General features: G+C 34.4%; 3 protein-coding genes across 3 annotated transcripts in view; 2 read left to right on the forward strand and 1 right to left on the reverse strand.

Moving 5' to 3' along the window:
• LOC125818164 (uncharacterized) overlaps positions 1-15680 on the reverse strand; it is a 231733-nt gene that overhangs the window by 133382 nt on the left and 82671 nt on the right. The gene's annotated exons all lie outside the window — the stretch shown is intronic.
• Positions 1-15680, forward strand: part of LOC125818150 (histone deacetylase HDT2) — a 104065-nt gene that overhangs the window by 68868 nt on the left and 19517 nt on the right. The gene's annotated exons all lie outside the window — the stretch shown is intronic.
• On the forward strand, positions 5577-14966 carry LOC125818117 (protein TIC 100). The gene is made up of 11 exons (XM_049497645.1): positions 5577-6234; positions 9322-9393; positions 9528-9617; positions 9705-9878; positions 10260-10350; positions 11423-11488; positions 11563-11629; positions 11787-11890; positions 11996-12122; positions 13224-13966; positions 14458-14966. Exons 1-11 carry the CDS (start codon positions 5588-5590, stop codon positions 14776-14778), a joined length of 2502 nt encoding a protein of 833 aa, XP_049353602.1. The 5' UTR covers positions 5577-5587; the 3' UTR covers positions 14779-14966.

Consider the following 15680-nt stretch of genomic DNA (forward strand, 5'->3'; position numbering starts at 1 on the left):
TCAATCTACATCACACGTGTCCTTCAAACAAAGAAACTAAGGCCAAAAGTGTGAACTAGAAATTGTAGGCACACATGGCGTATAGATTATGAGCAAATCCCATTTCTTTAGCCTCCGCCAATTTTCAGCTTTATGCACTCTCATATTGACATATGTTAAATGAATTATTAAGGAAGTGAACAATAAATAGAGCTACAGGCAATGGACCTTGAAATTTAAAACGCCCCAAATAATCTTACGGATCAGATTTTTAACAAAAGCAAGATTTGGGAAATAAAGCAAAACAATCATATCCTTTGTAACCTAATAAGTGACCCACAGAAAGATCTCAACTATGACTTTGCATTTGAGCTAAAAACTAGAATTTAAAACCACACAAATGATAACTCTTCTAACTAAAGTGCATAAATAGTTACAGTAACAAAAGAGGTATAACAATAAAACAAACAACTAGTCCAGAGACTTATTTCAAGAAAACTAGAAAAAAAAAAACTCATCCCGAGATTTGAAGGAAAAAAAAACATATTTCCTGGAAACAACGCGTTTGAGCTAACCACGGGTGACCTCTAAAGAGTAGGAAATAAAAAATCAGATAGGCAAAACAGTAGAAGAGACAGAACGTGGATCTCATATCGAAGAAAGAAGTCTTAAAATACAAAAATACCTCAATATTTTGGTACGAAATAAACCTAGATATATACCGATATGGATAAAAAAAACTAACTAAGATGAGTTTTAGAAAGTGAAAGCAAGAGCAATGGAGCTTAACACTTAATCAGAACATGAGCCTGAACACAAAATAGAGAAAAACAAACAATGAAGAAACAATCCAAACTTAAGACGAGCAAAACAACCACAAATTTAAGAAGAGCATATACAATATACAAGGGCAAATGACCATTAAGCCCTCTTGAAAACGAACACAGGCGTTACTCATTTCAGAACACACATCACACTGAACACATCACGCAAGCTTATATTAGGATCCACGACGAACTACATATCAAACCAACACAATGAACTTAAAATGAACAAGGGGACTACGAGTTGTTTACCTTATTGTGGGCAGCGACTGGGGACAACTACGAGCTTGGGACGACTTCTGCCACACAAGCACAGGCACGAACCTGAACACGAACAGCAAACGGAAAAATGGAGGAAATCTCGGCCTCAAATGAGCTTATGCCAAGCGAAAACAGAGGAATGGGACTCAGACTCGAATTAGTTGTCTCTTATGCTTTCTTTTTGTATATATCTTATATCTATACTTTCTCTGAAGCTGTTCTCTTAGTATCAGTAAAAGAATGCCAATCTTTCAATCTTCTTGCCCACTTTTCCCAACTTTTCTCCTAATATTTTTTAAACCCCTTTCTTTTTCTAACTCAGAATTTGCAACTGAACATCTCCTAATCTCCCCCCTCTTTTCAATCAGTAATGATAGAGTATATATAGCAGGGGGAATTAGGGCAGAAGTAGAGGGAAAACGAACGAAAATTCGGGTCCAAAGCCCATCCCAAAAATTCAAACCCAAAAACCTCTTTCACCATTTAAGCTAGACACTTTTTTTTTAAGTTTCGTCCCCATTCCGAAAGAGGAATGGGTGAATCGACGCTTGGGATTGATCAATCGTCCTTGAACTCTTGCGTGTCATCATCCCACGGAAGCAAGGACGAAAATTGCAGAGGCTTAAGACTGGAATGGCGCTGCTGGAGCGATTCTGGACTGCTGGAATTTGTCGCGTTCTCCACTAGACTGAGAGGAAAAAGAAGCGTAGGATATTGGGGTCGTTCAATGTTGCTGCTGCTTTTTGTCACGTTGTCAGCTGTTGTTGTTAACGTTCACAAAGAAAAGGGGTTGGATCAATGAAGGATTGGGCCGGGTTACGGGTCAAAAGTGGAATTTGGTGGGCTGTTGTTTGGTATTGAGTTGGATTTGGTCATTTTTGAATGTTGTGGGCTGATTTCGGTGGGCTGCTGAAGGCAGAAAAACAAAAGCTGGCTGGGAAATTGAATTTAGCCCAAAAATTGGTCTTAAAAGCATTAGAACTTAAGCTAGGGTGGCTATCTTGGCAAACTATGAAATAACTATTGAATTACAATCATGACCAATTTAAGTTGAAATTGTAGCCCAATTGAATTAAATATTTAGCCGAATGAGTTTAGTTGGTAATTCGACTAAAACTAAATGAGACGAATTAATAGAAATTAATTAATGAGCTTCCTAATCTTAACGAAATAAGATAATTGACTTAATTATAACATAATTAAAATACGAACTAATCAATTCAAAATCGTAATTATGATTTAAACTAAACTAGATTAATAAAATACTTAGCTAAAAAGAAATAAAATCTTTTTGATATGATTTTCAAATATCTATAAAATACGCTAATTAATAATAATAATAATAATAATAATATATATATGTATATGTATGCATATACTATTTGAAAGTTCCAAAAAGTGACAAAATCACATAAAACTAACTTGAAAAATATTTTGAATTTTATAAGGTCAATAATTTCAAATCGTTCGGAATTTAAGAAGCTCGATGATTGATTATTATTGGGGAAGGTCAAAATTAGGTGTCAACAGAAGCAACCATTAATAGTTATATTGTATTATGATATAGATTTGTCTACATTACATAAGGCCCTTCCCTGAATCATGTATAAATATCAATTGCTTTGTGTACTAGACAACCCTTTTTAAGAATTAATTAATATGTAGCCTTTTTAATTAATATCACACAATAATGTTTCTGCTTTTTTTCTTCTTCTTTCTAGTGTATTTGTTCTCTCAGAATTTTTTTCCACAAAGAGAAAGGACTAATTGGGCTTATGCAATTTCGTTTATTTAGGGATTTTTCGCAAATAGTTACTATAATAAACTTTAAGTATGCTCCATAGCTATAATTTGTATATTTATGGGATATAGCTACAGTTTAAGCTGTCTCGTTTGTATAATTCGCGGGTACGTTTGTATAATTGAGCTAATTTTTTTTTTATAAAGTCGAAATAACGAATTTATACATACACAAAAATCTGAACTTTAAAAAGTTATACAAATTATATTATACAAAATTACATTATGCAAAAGTTATACAAGTTATATTATACAAATTCTGAATTATACAAACGTGCGAATTATACAAACTCGAAAACCCATCCCACGTAATTATCGATGAATGTTGGTCGCGAATGGTAATTAACTAAAACTATAGCTATGATGACTAATTAAGTAGTATATGATTGCTATCATGTAATTTCCTTAACTTAGTATATAGAATATAGGACTACTTGATTCATATGTAGCCCATGGTTGTTGCCTATAGGGATTATGTTTAGCATATATTTGTTTCATTTTATGTGATATGGTTATTACTTACAAAATTAAAGGAGTTTTATTTTCATTTTACAATAACTTTAAAAGAAATTAAGTAATTAATTATTTGTCACAATTCATCAAGTTCAAAATATAAAGCTATTTTAAATAATTACAAAATATAATTATAGTTTACATTTTTATAATAAATATACGTTAATACATGTATTTTAAAATTGTAGACACAATTTTTGTATACACACACATATTGTAAGTACGCTATTAGTGTATATACATTTGTATATTTAATGTATCGATGTATATATATTGATATTGTATGCATGTGCATATGGTGTATATTCTATAATTTGACCCAAAAAATACTACTGCATTTTGAAAAAAAAGAAGGTATGATTAGTTTTTGCAACAAAAAAAAAAATCTTGCTTATTTATGAAATTTCCTCCTTGCTATATTCTTGTTTTTCCAATGGGCCGGGAGTGCATGTTGATTGACTAATGGGCTTATCAAGCTTTAGAAGAACGGCAAATTACAAAAATCACATACTTTTAAGACAAAATTACAATATATCCCTTAAAAATTTATAATTACAGAAATCTCTCAAACGGATACAATAATATAACCACTGATACATTAATCTGATGTGCGAGATATATTAATAGTTAAGTAAGATACATTACATTTTATACATGATACATTAATCTGATGTACATTTTATACATGATACACTAATCTAATGCACAAGATATACTAATCTGATGCGCGAGATACACTAATTTGATGCGCGAAAATGAGGGATTTTGGAGATTTGTAAAACTTATAGAGGATAATGGTGATAAATAAACTAAAAGGTGAGATTTCTGTAATTTTTCCTTGGAAAAATAATGTCTTGTTTGTGTAAAAATTGAGTGGGCCAGGCTTGCTACTTTTGGAACGGATTCAAAGTTTAGCCATCGTTTAAAATGCAAAAATAAAAGGAAAAACTATATAATTGGGTCATAAAACTCAAACTAATTACATGTTCATACCCTAATACAAAGTAATTCAAGAACTATTCATTCTCTCAAAAAAATTACACTACATACCCCACATTCATTAAGGCTGATAATTTTCGCTTAATTGTGAATCTGTATCATATACTGTATTGGTATCATTAAAGCTGATAATTTCGTTTAACTGATATTAAATCAGTATATATATACTGTATTGGTATCATTAATGTTTCTTGTTCAGAAATTACTCATTAGTCAATGATAAAAGCACCAAACTAGCTAATATGCATATGTTATTCTATAGAAAAACCCCACACTTAATCACTCAAAATGCTAAAAATTAGAAATGCAAGTAATTTATGAATTGCATTTATTAATCAAGATTCAACAAAAAGGAAGATTAAGAGGCTGTTTGGATTAACTTAAAAGTTGGTCAAATATATTTTTAAGTCAGTTTTTAACTATTGGAAGTGTTTGATAAATATTAAAGTATAATAAGTTAGGAAGTGTTTGACAATGTAAAAAATGATTTAAAATAAGTCAAAAACCAAAAGTAGGTCTCCCTTTACTTTCTTTATTTTTTGACTTAAAAACTACTTTTTAAATCAATCCAAACAGACTCTCAAATCTTAACTCTACACCTTTTTAATTATTATTTTGTATTTTAACTATATGTCTTTTATTTTCTAATCTAATTAATAGAAAGAGAGACCTTGATGCAAATTATTAGTTTCGTTCCTGAACTATCGATAGCCTTAAAAATATCCCTCTATTTGATTAACTAAACTTAGATACACTTCCGATAAACAACATTACATAGCAAGTTGTCTCAAACTCTAGTAAAAGTATAAAACTCTTAATAAAAAGCCAAAAGACATGTTGAAAACACCTCTAAACTTGACAAGAATTTAGGGGTGTATTTCACTCATGTTGCCAGATCGAAAATGTATTTAAGTTTAATTAGTTAAGTAAAATATTGTCAATAATTTAGAAATAAAACTAATAATTTATGTTTAAAAGTGTTTTCAAGCCTTTGTAAAAATGATATTTCATATATATAGGCTAAACTTTAAATATGGTCCAAGAAAAATGGCTTAGCCCATCAATTTTGGCCTGCAGCCTTGGTTGTACAATACATAATCCTACAGGTACAACCATTTATTGCATATATATAAACTATCGGAAGCAAAAAAAATTCTCACACCTTATCTTCATCTTCTTCAGTCTTACTACTGTCTACTCTCTATTCTCCAATGGCGGAACCAAAAGAAGTAAACTCAAACAGTTTAGAAAATGAGCTCAACCCAGAAGAGGAATCCGACAAAGAAGAAGAAGATGAAGAAGACGAAGAAGAAGCAGAAGAACCTTCTTCGCCTTCTGAATCGGACGAGTCGTCCGATTCTGAGTCGGAAACCGAAGAGGGTTTCCGACCAATTACTCGTCCAGGTGAACCGGACATAGATGATGAAGAAAATGTTACTCCAGAAGCAAATGTGAAGCGTTTTATGAGAATCCTCAATTCGAAAAGCAGGAAGAGGGAATTAGATGAGGAAGAAAAAGGGTATACTTATCATGAAGACTTGTTTGATTTTCCGTATGACCCGGAAAATTGGAGGGAAGAGGATTTGAAAGAGCTTTGGGGAGATGCTCCGATTGAGATGACGAAACCTGGTTGGGACCCGAATTGGGTTGATGAAGAAGAAGATGATATTATTGCAGAAGAAATTAAAGCGGGTCGAGACCCACCAATTGCCCCGTTTTATGTACCGTATAGGAAGCCGTATCCTGTGATACCGGATAATAATTATGATATTTCGAATCCCAAATCTGTGATTGAAGAGTTTGATAGGATTGAGGAGTTCTTGAAATGGGTTAGCTTCATTTTTGCTGATGGTAGCACGTAAGTCTTTTGCTCTGTGGTTTCGACTTTTTTTTTGCCTTTTGCTTTATAGTTGAGGTAAAGATTGTTTTTTTCCTTACAAGAATGGTGAACTTTGAATATGAATATGATTGGTTATATGGTTTTAGCTGCTCCTTGAGTTGAGAGTAGTAAGGCTTGTGTAGACTCTATCCTCCCCAAAACACACTTGTGGGATTACATTGGGTATGTTGTTGTTGTATATGGTATTGGAGCTGAATAATGGATAGTCTGCTAATGTAGAGGAGTTCTTAAAATGGGTTAGCTACATTTTTGCTGGTGGTGATCTTTTCAATTGTTTCACTTTTGCTTTATTGGTTTGTATTTGCTTTACAATTGAGGTAAAGATTGTTTTTTTTTTCCTCCAAGAATGGTGAACTTTAGATATGACTATAGTTGGCGGAATGGTTTTAGCTGTTAGTGTTACTGTTTATAATCATAGGCATTGAAGCTGAATAGTGGATTGTGTGCTTGTATTCTTTGTGCTAATGTAGAGAAGTTCTTTAAATGGGTTAGTACAGTTTTGCTGATGGTAGCTCGTGAGTCTTTTGATCTTTCTTTTCGATTTTTCTGCCTTTGCTTAATAATGGGTTTTGTATTTACTTTACTAAAGATTGTTTTTTTCCCAACAAGAATGGTGCACTTTGGATATAAATATAATTGGCTATATGGTTTTAGATGTTATTGTTACTTTCATAATTATAGGCATTGGAGCTGAATAGTGGATTGTGTGCTTGTATTCTCTGTGCTAATGTGGAGGAGTTCTTGAAATGGGTTATCTACATTTTTGCTGGTGGTAGCTCATGAGTCTTTTGCTCTTTTTTCCCCCTTTTGCTTAATGGGTTTCGTATTTGCTTTATAATTGAGGTAAATATTGTTTTTTTCCCTTACAAGAATGGTGAACTTTGAATATGAATATAATCAGCTATGTGGCTTTAGCTGCTCCTGGAGTTGAGGGTCTATTGGAGACATCGTCTCTAGGGGTAAGGTCTGCGTACATTCTACCCTCCCCAGACCCCACTTGTGGGATTATACTGGGTATGTTATTGTTATTGTTGTATATGGTTTTAGCTGCTAGTGTTACTATTCATAATCATAGGCACTGCGGAGCTGAATAGTAGATTGTGTGCTTGTATTCTCTGTGTTAATGTGGAGGAGTTCTTTTCCCAAGCTAAAATTGGTTGTGTGCTATAGTTTTCAAGTGACATTGGCCAACACTGTTCCTATATAGCTTAGGTTTAGTCATTTCCATACTCTAATGTAGTGTCTAGTTAATCGTCTTCCAATTTCACTCCACAAATTTGGTGAAAGTAAATCTTGAATAGAGAAATTGGATGTGAATGAGATGGAGGAGATTTTTCATAGTAAGCAGAGCTTGTAGTTGGAATTTGGAGATTTTTATTTCCTCAGCTAAAGAAACCTGAGTACTAATCCTAATATGTTAAAAATTCTCTGTTATGCTTATACTTTCTATCAAATGCTATATGTAACTTGGGATAAAGAGGAAGGATTAGAGGAGTCTAAGTAAAAGTCGTTACGTATCATCCATTTCCCAAGTTTGGTAATGGAATAAATAGGAAATTGGAATAACAGCGGGGAAGCTGGGTACTTTTTGTTAAAGGTTGTGTTTTCTTTTGGTGAAGCTCTCATTTATAGGGTGTTAAAGATGTGAAGCTTTGGAATATGGTTTAAACTAGAATAGGTCTTCATAATGAAGCCTAACTCCTAAATGAACAATTGGAATATAACTTGGTGTCTAATTGAAAGAAGTAAATGATAAATTTGATTGAAACAGAAAAAACAACTTCTGATGGCTACTTGTAAGAAGTATCTTAAACTGGTAGAACACTTCTCATATCAAAGTAGGTGATTTCTGATTATTACTCCCTCCGGTCCAAAATAAGTGATTTTTTGGGATGTGGTACACCCCTTAAGAAAGTTAATTAATTACACTAGTCAAAGTTTTTTTGACAATATATTACCCTTTTGCTTTACCCAAACTCTTCTTAAAAGTAGGGATTTGAAAACCCCACTAGAGAGGAGTAACTAGAAAAAATAATTAATAACCTCTATGGACTTTGTAAAGTTTATTTATTTCGGACCAAAGAAAAAGTGTTGAAATTCACTTATTTTGGACTCGAGGGAGTATATTTTTGGACATGTTCAATAATTATGATTAACACATCTGCAAGTTTACAGCCCTGTTCATTCTTTGCTGACACAATCAAAATCCTTTTACTGTTGGTTTAAAGAGTGCATCATTTTAGAGGATCCCATCTGTGGCTATGTGTTCATAAGATGCTAGGTATCAGATGGTCAGATTAATATCATTTTTTTTCTTGGATTATCTCTAGTGTTAGATTTATTTCTTAATTCTTTTGGCTGAGGATATTCATTTGAGTAAATTCTAACTTTAGATTTATCACTTGGTGTATTTGTTTACATTATTGTTTTCCAAAGCGTGCATTTTATTGTCATTTATATCACTTCCTCAAAAAATTTAATGTTCTTTTTCATAGATAATCAAGGTAGGTCTCATGGACCGTTTCCAAACTTTGGTCCATCCATATTCTTTCTAAGGTTGATGTTTTGTAATTTTGACCTTCCAACTTCGCAATATTGAGAAACATGAAAGATGTCCTTTTACTTTATTCTTTTGAAAGTATATATTTCGTTGCATCTTTGTTAGGCCTTCAACTTTGGGTTTTATATGTACTACATGTTTACATGCCTGCATTACCGTACTGATATTTGGAATTGTTTGCCTATTCGTGTTGGCATCCTGTAAACTAGGTTCTATTTTGTTGCCATGATCGCGGTTTCACTTTGTGTTTGGGAATACAATGTCTTTGTTAGGTTTTGCTTCCCCTTCTTGGGATCTCTTGTCAAATTAATGTTGTCTTATGTCTTACTACTCCAAACTCCAGTAAATATATGCTTTATTAATGTTAAGCAATGCTAATGTGACAATTAATTGCTACCATTTGGTCACGGTTTAGCTTTTCTTCCTTTTTCTTCTTGGTTTTAGATGATGTTATCAGTAAAGAGGATGACCTTTTATGTTTGAAGGTATGAAGGCACTGTTTGGGATGACTTGGCACATGGAAAAGGTGTTTATGTTGCTGAGCAAGGGCTGGTCAGGTTTGTCAGTATTATTTTTACTAGTTGTCACTTTACCATTTGCTTGGCGTGTTTAATTTATATTACGTTTGTCAGGATTTCTTTAACTTTATGTCTGCATCACATCATTTGATATTTCTTTTTGCTTCTCACAGGTATGAAGGTGAATGGCTTCAAAACAACATGGAAGGTCATGGAGTTGTTGAGGTTGAGATACCCCACATAGAACCCATCCCAGGATCCAAGTATGTTTACGCTCCAAAATGTTGCCCATAGATATTTTTTGCTTTGATGTTCTAGCTTTCGTATTAAGTAGTGTAATTGTTTCCCAGACTTGAAGCCAAGATGAGAGCTGAAGGCAAGATTATAAAGAGAGACTTCATGTCCCCAGAAGACAGAGAATGGCTGGAGAAGGATATTGAAGATACTGTGGAGCTAACAAGCGGAAGTTATGAAATTCCTTTCTATGAGAATGATGAATGGATCAGGCAATTCGGCAAGAAACCGTAAGTCTTACGTGCAAACTGAGAATTGATGGGCGTGGAAAATCTCGTCTGTTTGCGTTATTTATCTGAAGCGCAGCCTATGTTAGTTGCAACTGATACTGTGTCTCGTGCATGACTTGACTTTTGATATCTCTTTGTCATTGAACTATAGATGTTTTCCTCTTTAATTCCAGTAAAGTCTTTTTTATTATCGGCGTTTTCTTAGTCAAACTCTGTAACATGTAGAATTCTTTTAATTTGAGTGATGGATTAATCTATCCTTGTTCTCTTGCTAATCTACTGTTATCTCTACTATGTATAAAAAGGGTATAACTGGTGATTGTAACTCAAGGACACAAACTTACATGTTAAATTTGGTTATTTATCATGTTCTTCTGTTAGGGAGAAGGGGCGATATCGCTATGCTGGCCAATGGAAGCATGGAAGAATGCATGGTTGCGGTTTATATGAAGTTAATGAACGCACAATTTATGTAAGTTCCTGTCAAACCTTCATTCTCGTGTTTGAGATCAGAAATTCATTTATCCAATAAGAAACTTTAACAAATTGCACAAGATTCTCATTCTCACTAGATAATCTCCAACCTTAAAGGAAAATCATGTCATATGATTTTGACATGAGGAGAATATATTTAACTCTTAAAAACAGAAAACCTTGTAATTTAAACAAGATATGAGTCAATGAACTTATCTGTAGCTCTTACTGCAAAATTTGTCCATCCTTTGCCCCACTGATGGAAGTTAGGTTTGTCTCATAATGGTCGAGAAAAATCAAAGAAGAACTTTCAAGAAAAGAGGCAGAAAACAGGGGGGAGAACTGGTGAAGAAGACAGTTTTTAAGCTAAACTTTGGTTCTCTCTCTCTCGGCTTATATAAGGTTGTATATGGGATATCTTCTGAGCAGTTTATTAGTATAGGTTGCTGAATATGAAGAAAAAGAACTCTAGAAACCCGACTCCCACTCCAGCTAATGGAAAAATGCCTATGAATGATCGTAATCATCGATAACCTGTGCTCGAGAGATAACTGTCCATACACTGATAAGGGATGTTCTGGGAGAACCTAACCCCCTTGGAGTTGGTTGTGCGGGAAACATCAAAAACTCATAAAAGCTTTACCACTAACAATACAATCAGCTTATAGTCCTCACATTATAGGAAAGGTCAAACAACTCATAAAAGCTTTACTACTAACAATTCAATCAGCTTATAGTCCTCACATTGAATTGAAAATACATAAAATTTAAGCTCCCAATAACTCATTAGCAGCAAGATTTATGACAAAAGCTAGTTACATAAAATGACTCTTTTCTTGTAATTTTTTTCAATAACTACTTCTAAAATTAAATAAAAGCGATAGTTTTAAGCTGAACATGGCAATATGAGCTCAAAGCTATGGAAGGAGGAGTCACATTCTGACTGTGCTCTCATAGACTCATCATTTCTGGTTTCAATTCAAAATTTTGATGCACATACATCTGTAGTGGCTTTGAGAATCTAGGCCCGATGATAGAGATCAAGTTAACGTTCTCATATTGTGGTGCAGGGTCGTTTTTATTTTGGAGAACATGTAGCGGGAGATACTTATGGATGTGATGCAGAAATTTCAGCGGTAATTTGAAGACTAAGCATATGCTGCTTAAATTTTAGCTGAAGCTTATGAAATATTTACAGCATTTATTTCAGATGCATGCAGGTATAGCAGAAGTTGCAGCTGCTAAGGCCCGGATGTTTATTAACAAGCCTGATGGAAGTATGTAGTGTTTTCTTATTTATCTGATTTATGTGCTTCCCCCCGTGATTAGTTACACTCTCATCAACTTCCCTACTATTATCATCGTTCATGAACTTGTTGAGTTGGTTCAAGGGCTAATGACTTTTCTAAACCTACTTTGCCTGTTCCCTGGTAGTGGTGAGAGAAGAGAGAGGCCCCTATAGTGATCCTCAACATCCATATTTATATGAAGAAGAGGATGTGTGGATGGCACCAGGTTTCATCAACCAGTTTTATGAAGTGAGTTGAAATCAAACTTCTGTCTGTTTATTATCTGTGCTGTTATAAAAACAACCAATTTTAACAGTTTTTTAAGGAAAGTTAACTGAGTCACTTGATACGCAGGTTCCTGATTATTGGAAAGCATATACACATGACGTGGATGAAGAGAGAGAAATGTGGTTGAACTCATTTTACAAAGCTCCTTTGCGATTACCTATGCCTGCAGAGCTTGAACATTGGTGGTCCAAAGGTATGATTCTTTTAGTCATTCTATATCATCTATCAGGGATGGTCATAGGTAACTTTTGCCGCAGATGTATGTTCATTGCTTCTAAATAGTCAACCTTCTGCTGTCAACATCATTGAGAAACATCTATGAACAGCTGTAGTAGTTTAAGGTTTTCTACCTTTTGATATTAGTGTGTCACAGATTATTGTTAAGTATGTTACAAGAAACACGTGTACTTCACAGTGCACAAATGCTGTGTGAGAAGGCTTGAACGGGGATTCTATTGGAAAGAATTTAGCTAAAAAAGAATGTGTTTGGTTTCCTATGTTTGAAACAGATGCTATATTCCTTTGTCTTGGGCAGAAAAAATGATTTCACTAAGAAAATCAAATGTCTGCTACCAAAACATGTAATTTATTATATTGTTTATTTTTTTTGATGACTGAATTTATTATATTGTTTATCTGGCTTTCATAAGACTCTTATTACATCTATTTCATATTAGTTAGGCATAATACATAAACCGACACTCAAACTTGGCCTTGGCTGGCAAGAAATCCCTCCAACTTTGAGTATACACATCTTGACCCTTCAACTTGTCTCCACTGTGTCAATTGAACACTCCAAACTTACAAAATGATCATCTAGACATCCCCGAAATTTATGTGTCACGTCAGCATTTGGTGTCCAGGAGACACAGTGGGACGAGTTGGAGTGTTTAGTTGCCTGTTGAGACCAGGTTGAGGTGTTGAGTTGTGCACTCTCAAATTTGGAGTGCTTGCTTGCCAACTGATGCCAAGTTTGAGTGTCTGTTTATGTATTATGCCTTCATATCCCTTCACCTAAAACACTTGACACTTGCCTTAAATAATAAGTTTTCACTTCCAACAATTCGAATTAAAAATAAATGATTACTACTATACATCATTTCAAGTTTGATTTTTCTTTTCAACCAACTTAATTCGCCCACTGCTATGGATGCTGAGTATCATAAAGTAGATATACCTGCAGTTAGTACTTCTCAGCACTTATTTTTCTGTTCTAATTATTTAAAACGACCTGATAACTAGTCTCTCTTCTGAAGCCCTTTAATTTGACTTACCTTTTATTCCCCTTTATTAGATGAAAAGCCGGAGTTTATTTTACTTAACAAGGAACCTGAGCCTGATCCTGAAGATCCTTCTAAACTCGTCTATACTGAAGATCCTGTCATCCTGCACACTCCGACTGGAAGGGTTATCAACTATGTGGAAGATGATGAACATGGCGTACGATTGTTTTGGCAACCTCCTGTAAAAGAGGGTGAAGATGTCGATCCTGATAAAGCTGAATTCCTTCCCCTAGGATTTGACGAGTTTTATGGACGGGGTGGGACTGTCAAATCAGATAGTGTGTGGAAGCGGTTTGTTAACTCAGTGGAAAATGCATGCCAACCAATGTTTGACAAACTTCAGAAATGGACCGAAGAGAAGAAGAAAGCAGGTGAGATGAAGATAGAGCTGTTGAAAAAAGAGTTAGAATTTGCAGAAGCAGAATTGTCTCTAAAGGAAGCGTTGGAAGACATGGATGATGAATTAAAAAGAATGCAAGAAGAGGAGGAAAAGAAAGTTGCAATGGGAACCCAAGAAGAAGATGATATTGTACCTTCTGAATCAACAGATGAACTTGAGAAAACTTGGGCGGAAAAGAAGGAAGATGAGGAGGAGGACGAGGAGGAGGAAGACGAAGAGGAGGTTACTGCATCAAGTTTTGGATCTGCTGACAATCAAAGCTCAGCTAAAAGTGACAAGAAGGATAACAGATCTGGAAAGGCTCCGTTTGGAGCATCCTCTTTGTCATTTGCTGCCTGTAGCCTGGTTCCCACTGTAAGTTTGAAAATCACTTAAAGTTTGGTTAGCGAAGCTTCGTCTATAGAGATTATGTTACAGTTAGAATTAGTTTCCTAAAATGAATCTAAAAATGTTTATCATCTGAGCAGCAGCTTTGATAAACAGCAGCGAATTATCATTAGCATCACTCACCATATCACAATACATAATACTATCTTATCAAAAAGCTTATATCTAACATGCTGCAATATGAACGTAGTTATTTGAGAAACTTGAGTAATGATGTCTGGAAAAAGATAGATGCTTTAAGGGATATCAGACAATATTCATCTTATGTAAGGACTCTCTGAAAATGCTGTAGCAGCCGTGTCGGATCCTCCAAAGTACACTACTTTTGGAGGATCTAATATGCACCAAACGACATTTTTTGAGAGTCCGAGCAACATAGCTTTGCAACTATAGAATAAACAACATCCAGGTACTTCGGAAATCTTTTAACTTCCTTACAATTTTCTTTTGGCTTGCAGGTGCCACCTAAGCTACAGCATACATTTACGGCTTGGAAGGGAAAGTTGAGTCCTAAACCATCATCGCCATTGTCCAACGCTCCATCTAATGTTCATGAATTTCCTAAGGAGCAACAGACTCCAGGCTCAATTAGCTTCCCTTATGCTGTTGCACAAAATGGAAGATTAAGAGTTGTTAGTCAAGCACAGATGCCAGAGAAGTATATCAGCAAGTCACGTATCAGAAACCGCTCAAAGCAGAAATCGTCTTCACAAATCCAAGGATATCAAGAAGAGCTTTGCTTCAACATATTATCATTACACACACCATTACCTTTGTAGTGAAGCTAATTTTTCCTTCCTCTTCCTTATTCATTGATGAACAACTTTGATCAATTTTGCAGTGCAGCGGCGAATTGTTTGATTTGAGCTAGGCATATCCATGTGATACATTTTTTACACCATGGTTGGTGATTGTAACATGGAATTGTTACTCTTTCTTTCATATGTAACATGTATTATTCTCATCACTTGTTGTTCTTATCATTGCAGTCCATATTGCTTGCACATCCATCTTTTTAGGAAGCAAAGAGCTGAGTTTGTTTATCAGGTCCATAACAAAGGAACTTTCATAATAGATGAGCCACTACCCACAGAGTCATTTGGTACCTATGCTGGTGGGAGATGGGCGGTATTTCGTGAAATTAGTCGAGGTGTCTACATGTTGATTCGGACACCACAATTATATAGATAAAAAGATAGATGAGCCACTACACACTTTTCTTCATGCCTACCTAGTCTCATGAGAAGGTTAAAAATTACAATTTGCATGTTGATCTTACAACTAATGGGCTAATTTGAGCTTAATCTTATATTATTATTATTTTGAGTAATGAGTTATATACATTGTCTACTGTCTATAAAAGAAATTTTATATCATTAGGCCAACTTTACACATTTTAATAGGTAATTTGGTTTGTTACAAAATCACAAATTGAAGGAGGTTTACCTTTTTTTATTTTATTTCACAACCCGTATTCACTTTGAAGTCTGATTAATTCTATTTTGTGACAATAAGTTTCACTTTTGAAGGTAAATCGCTTTTCATCGAAAAAAGGAGGCTCACATGTGGTAGTTGAGTAACCAAATAGGTGCTTATGATGAGATGGATGTAATTTCTCTCAGTTATAGATCGTGTATATCTTATATGAATTCATAATTTTGAATTTTGAATTTGTCTTTAG

Source organism: Solanum verrucosum, unplaced genomic scaffold, assembly GCF_900185275.1.
Source record: "Solanum verrucosum unplaced genomic scaffold, falcon-dt-bn FXZP01000253.1, whole genome shotgun sequence".
Lineage (NCBI taxonomy): Eukaryota > Viridiplantae > Streptophyta > Magnoliopsida > Solanales > Solanaceae > Solanum > Solanum verrucosum.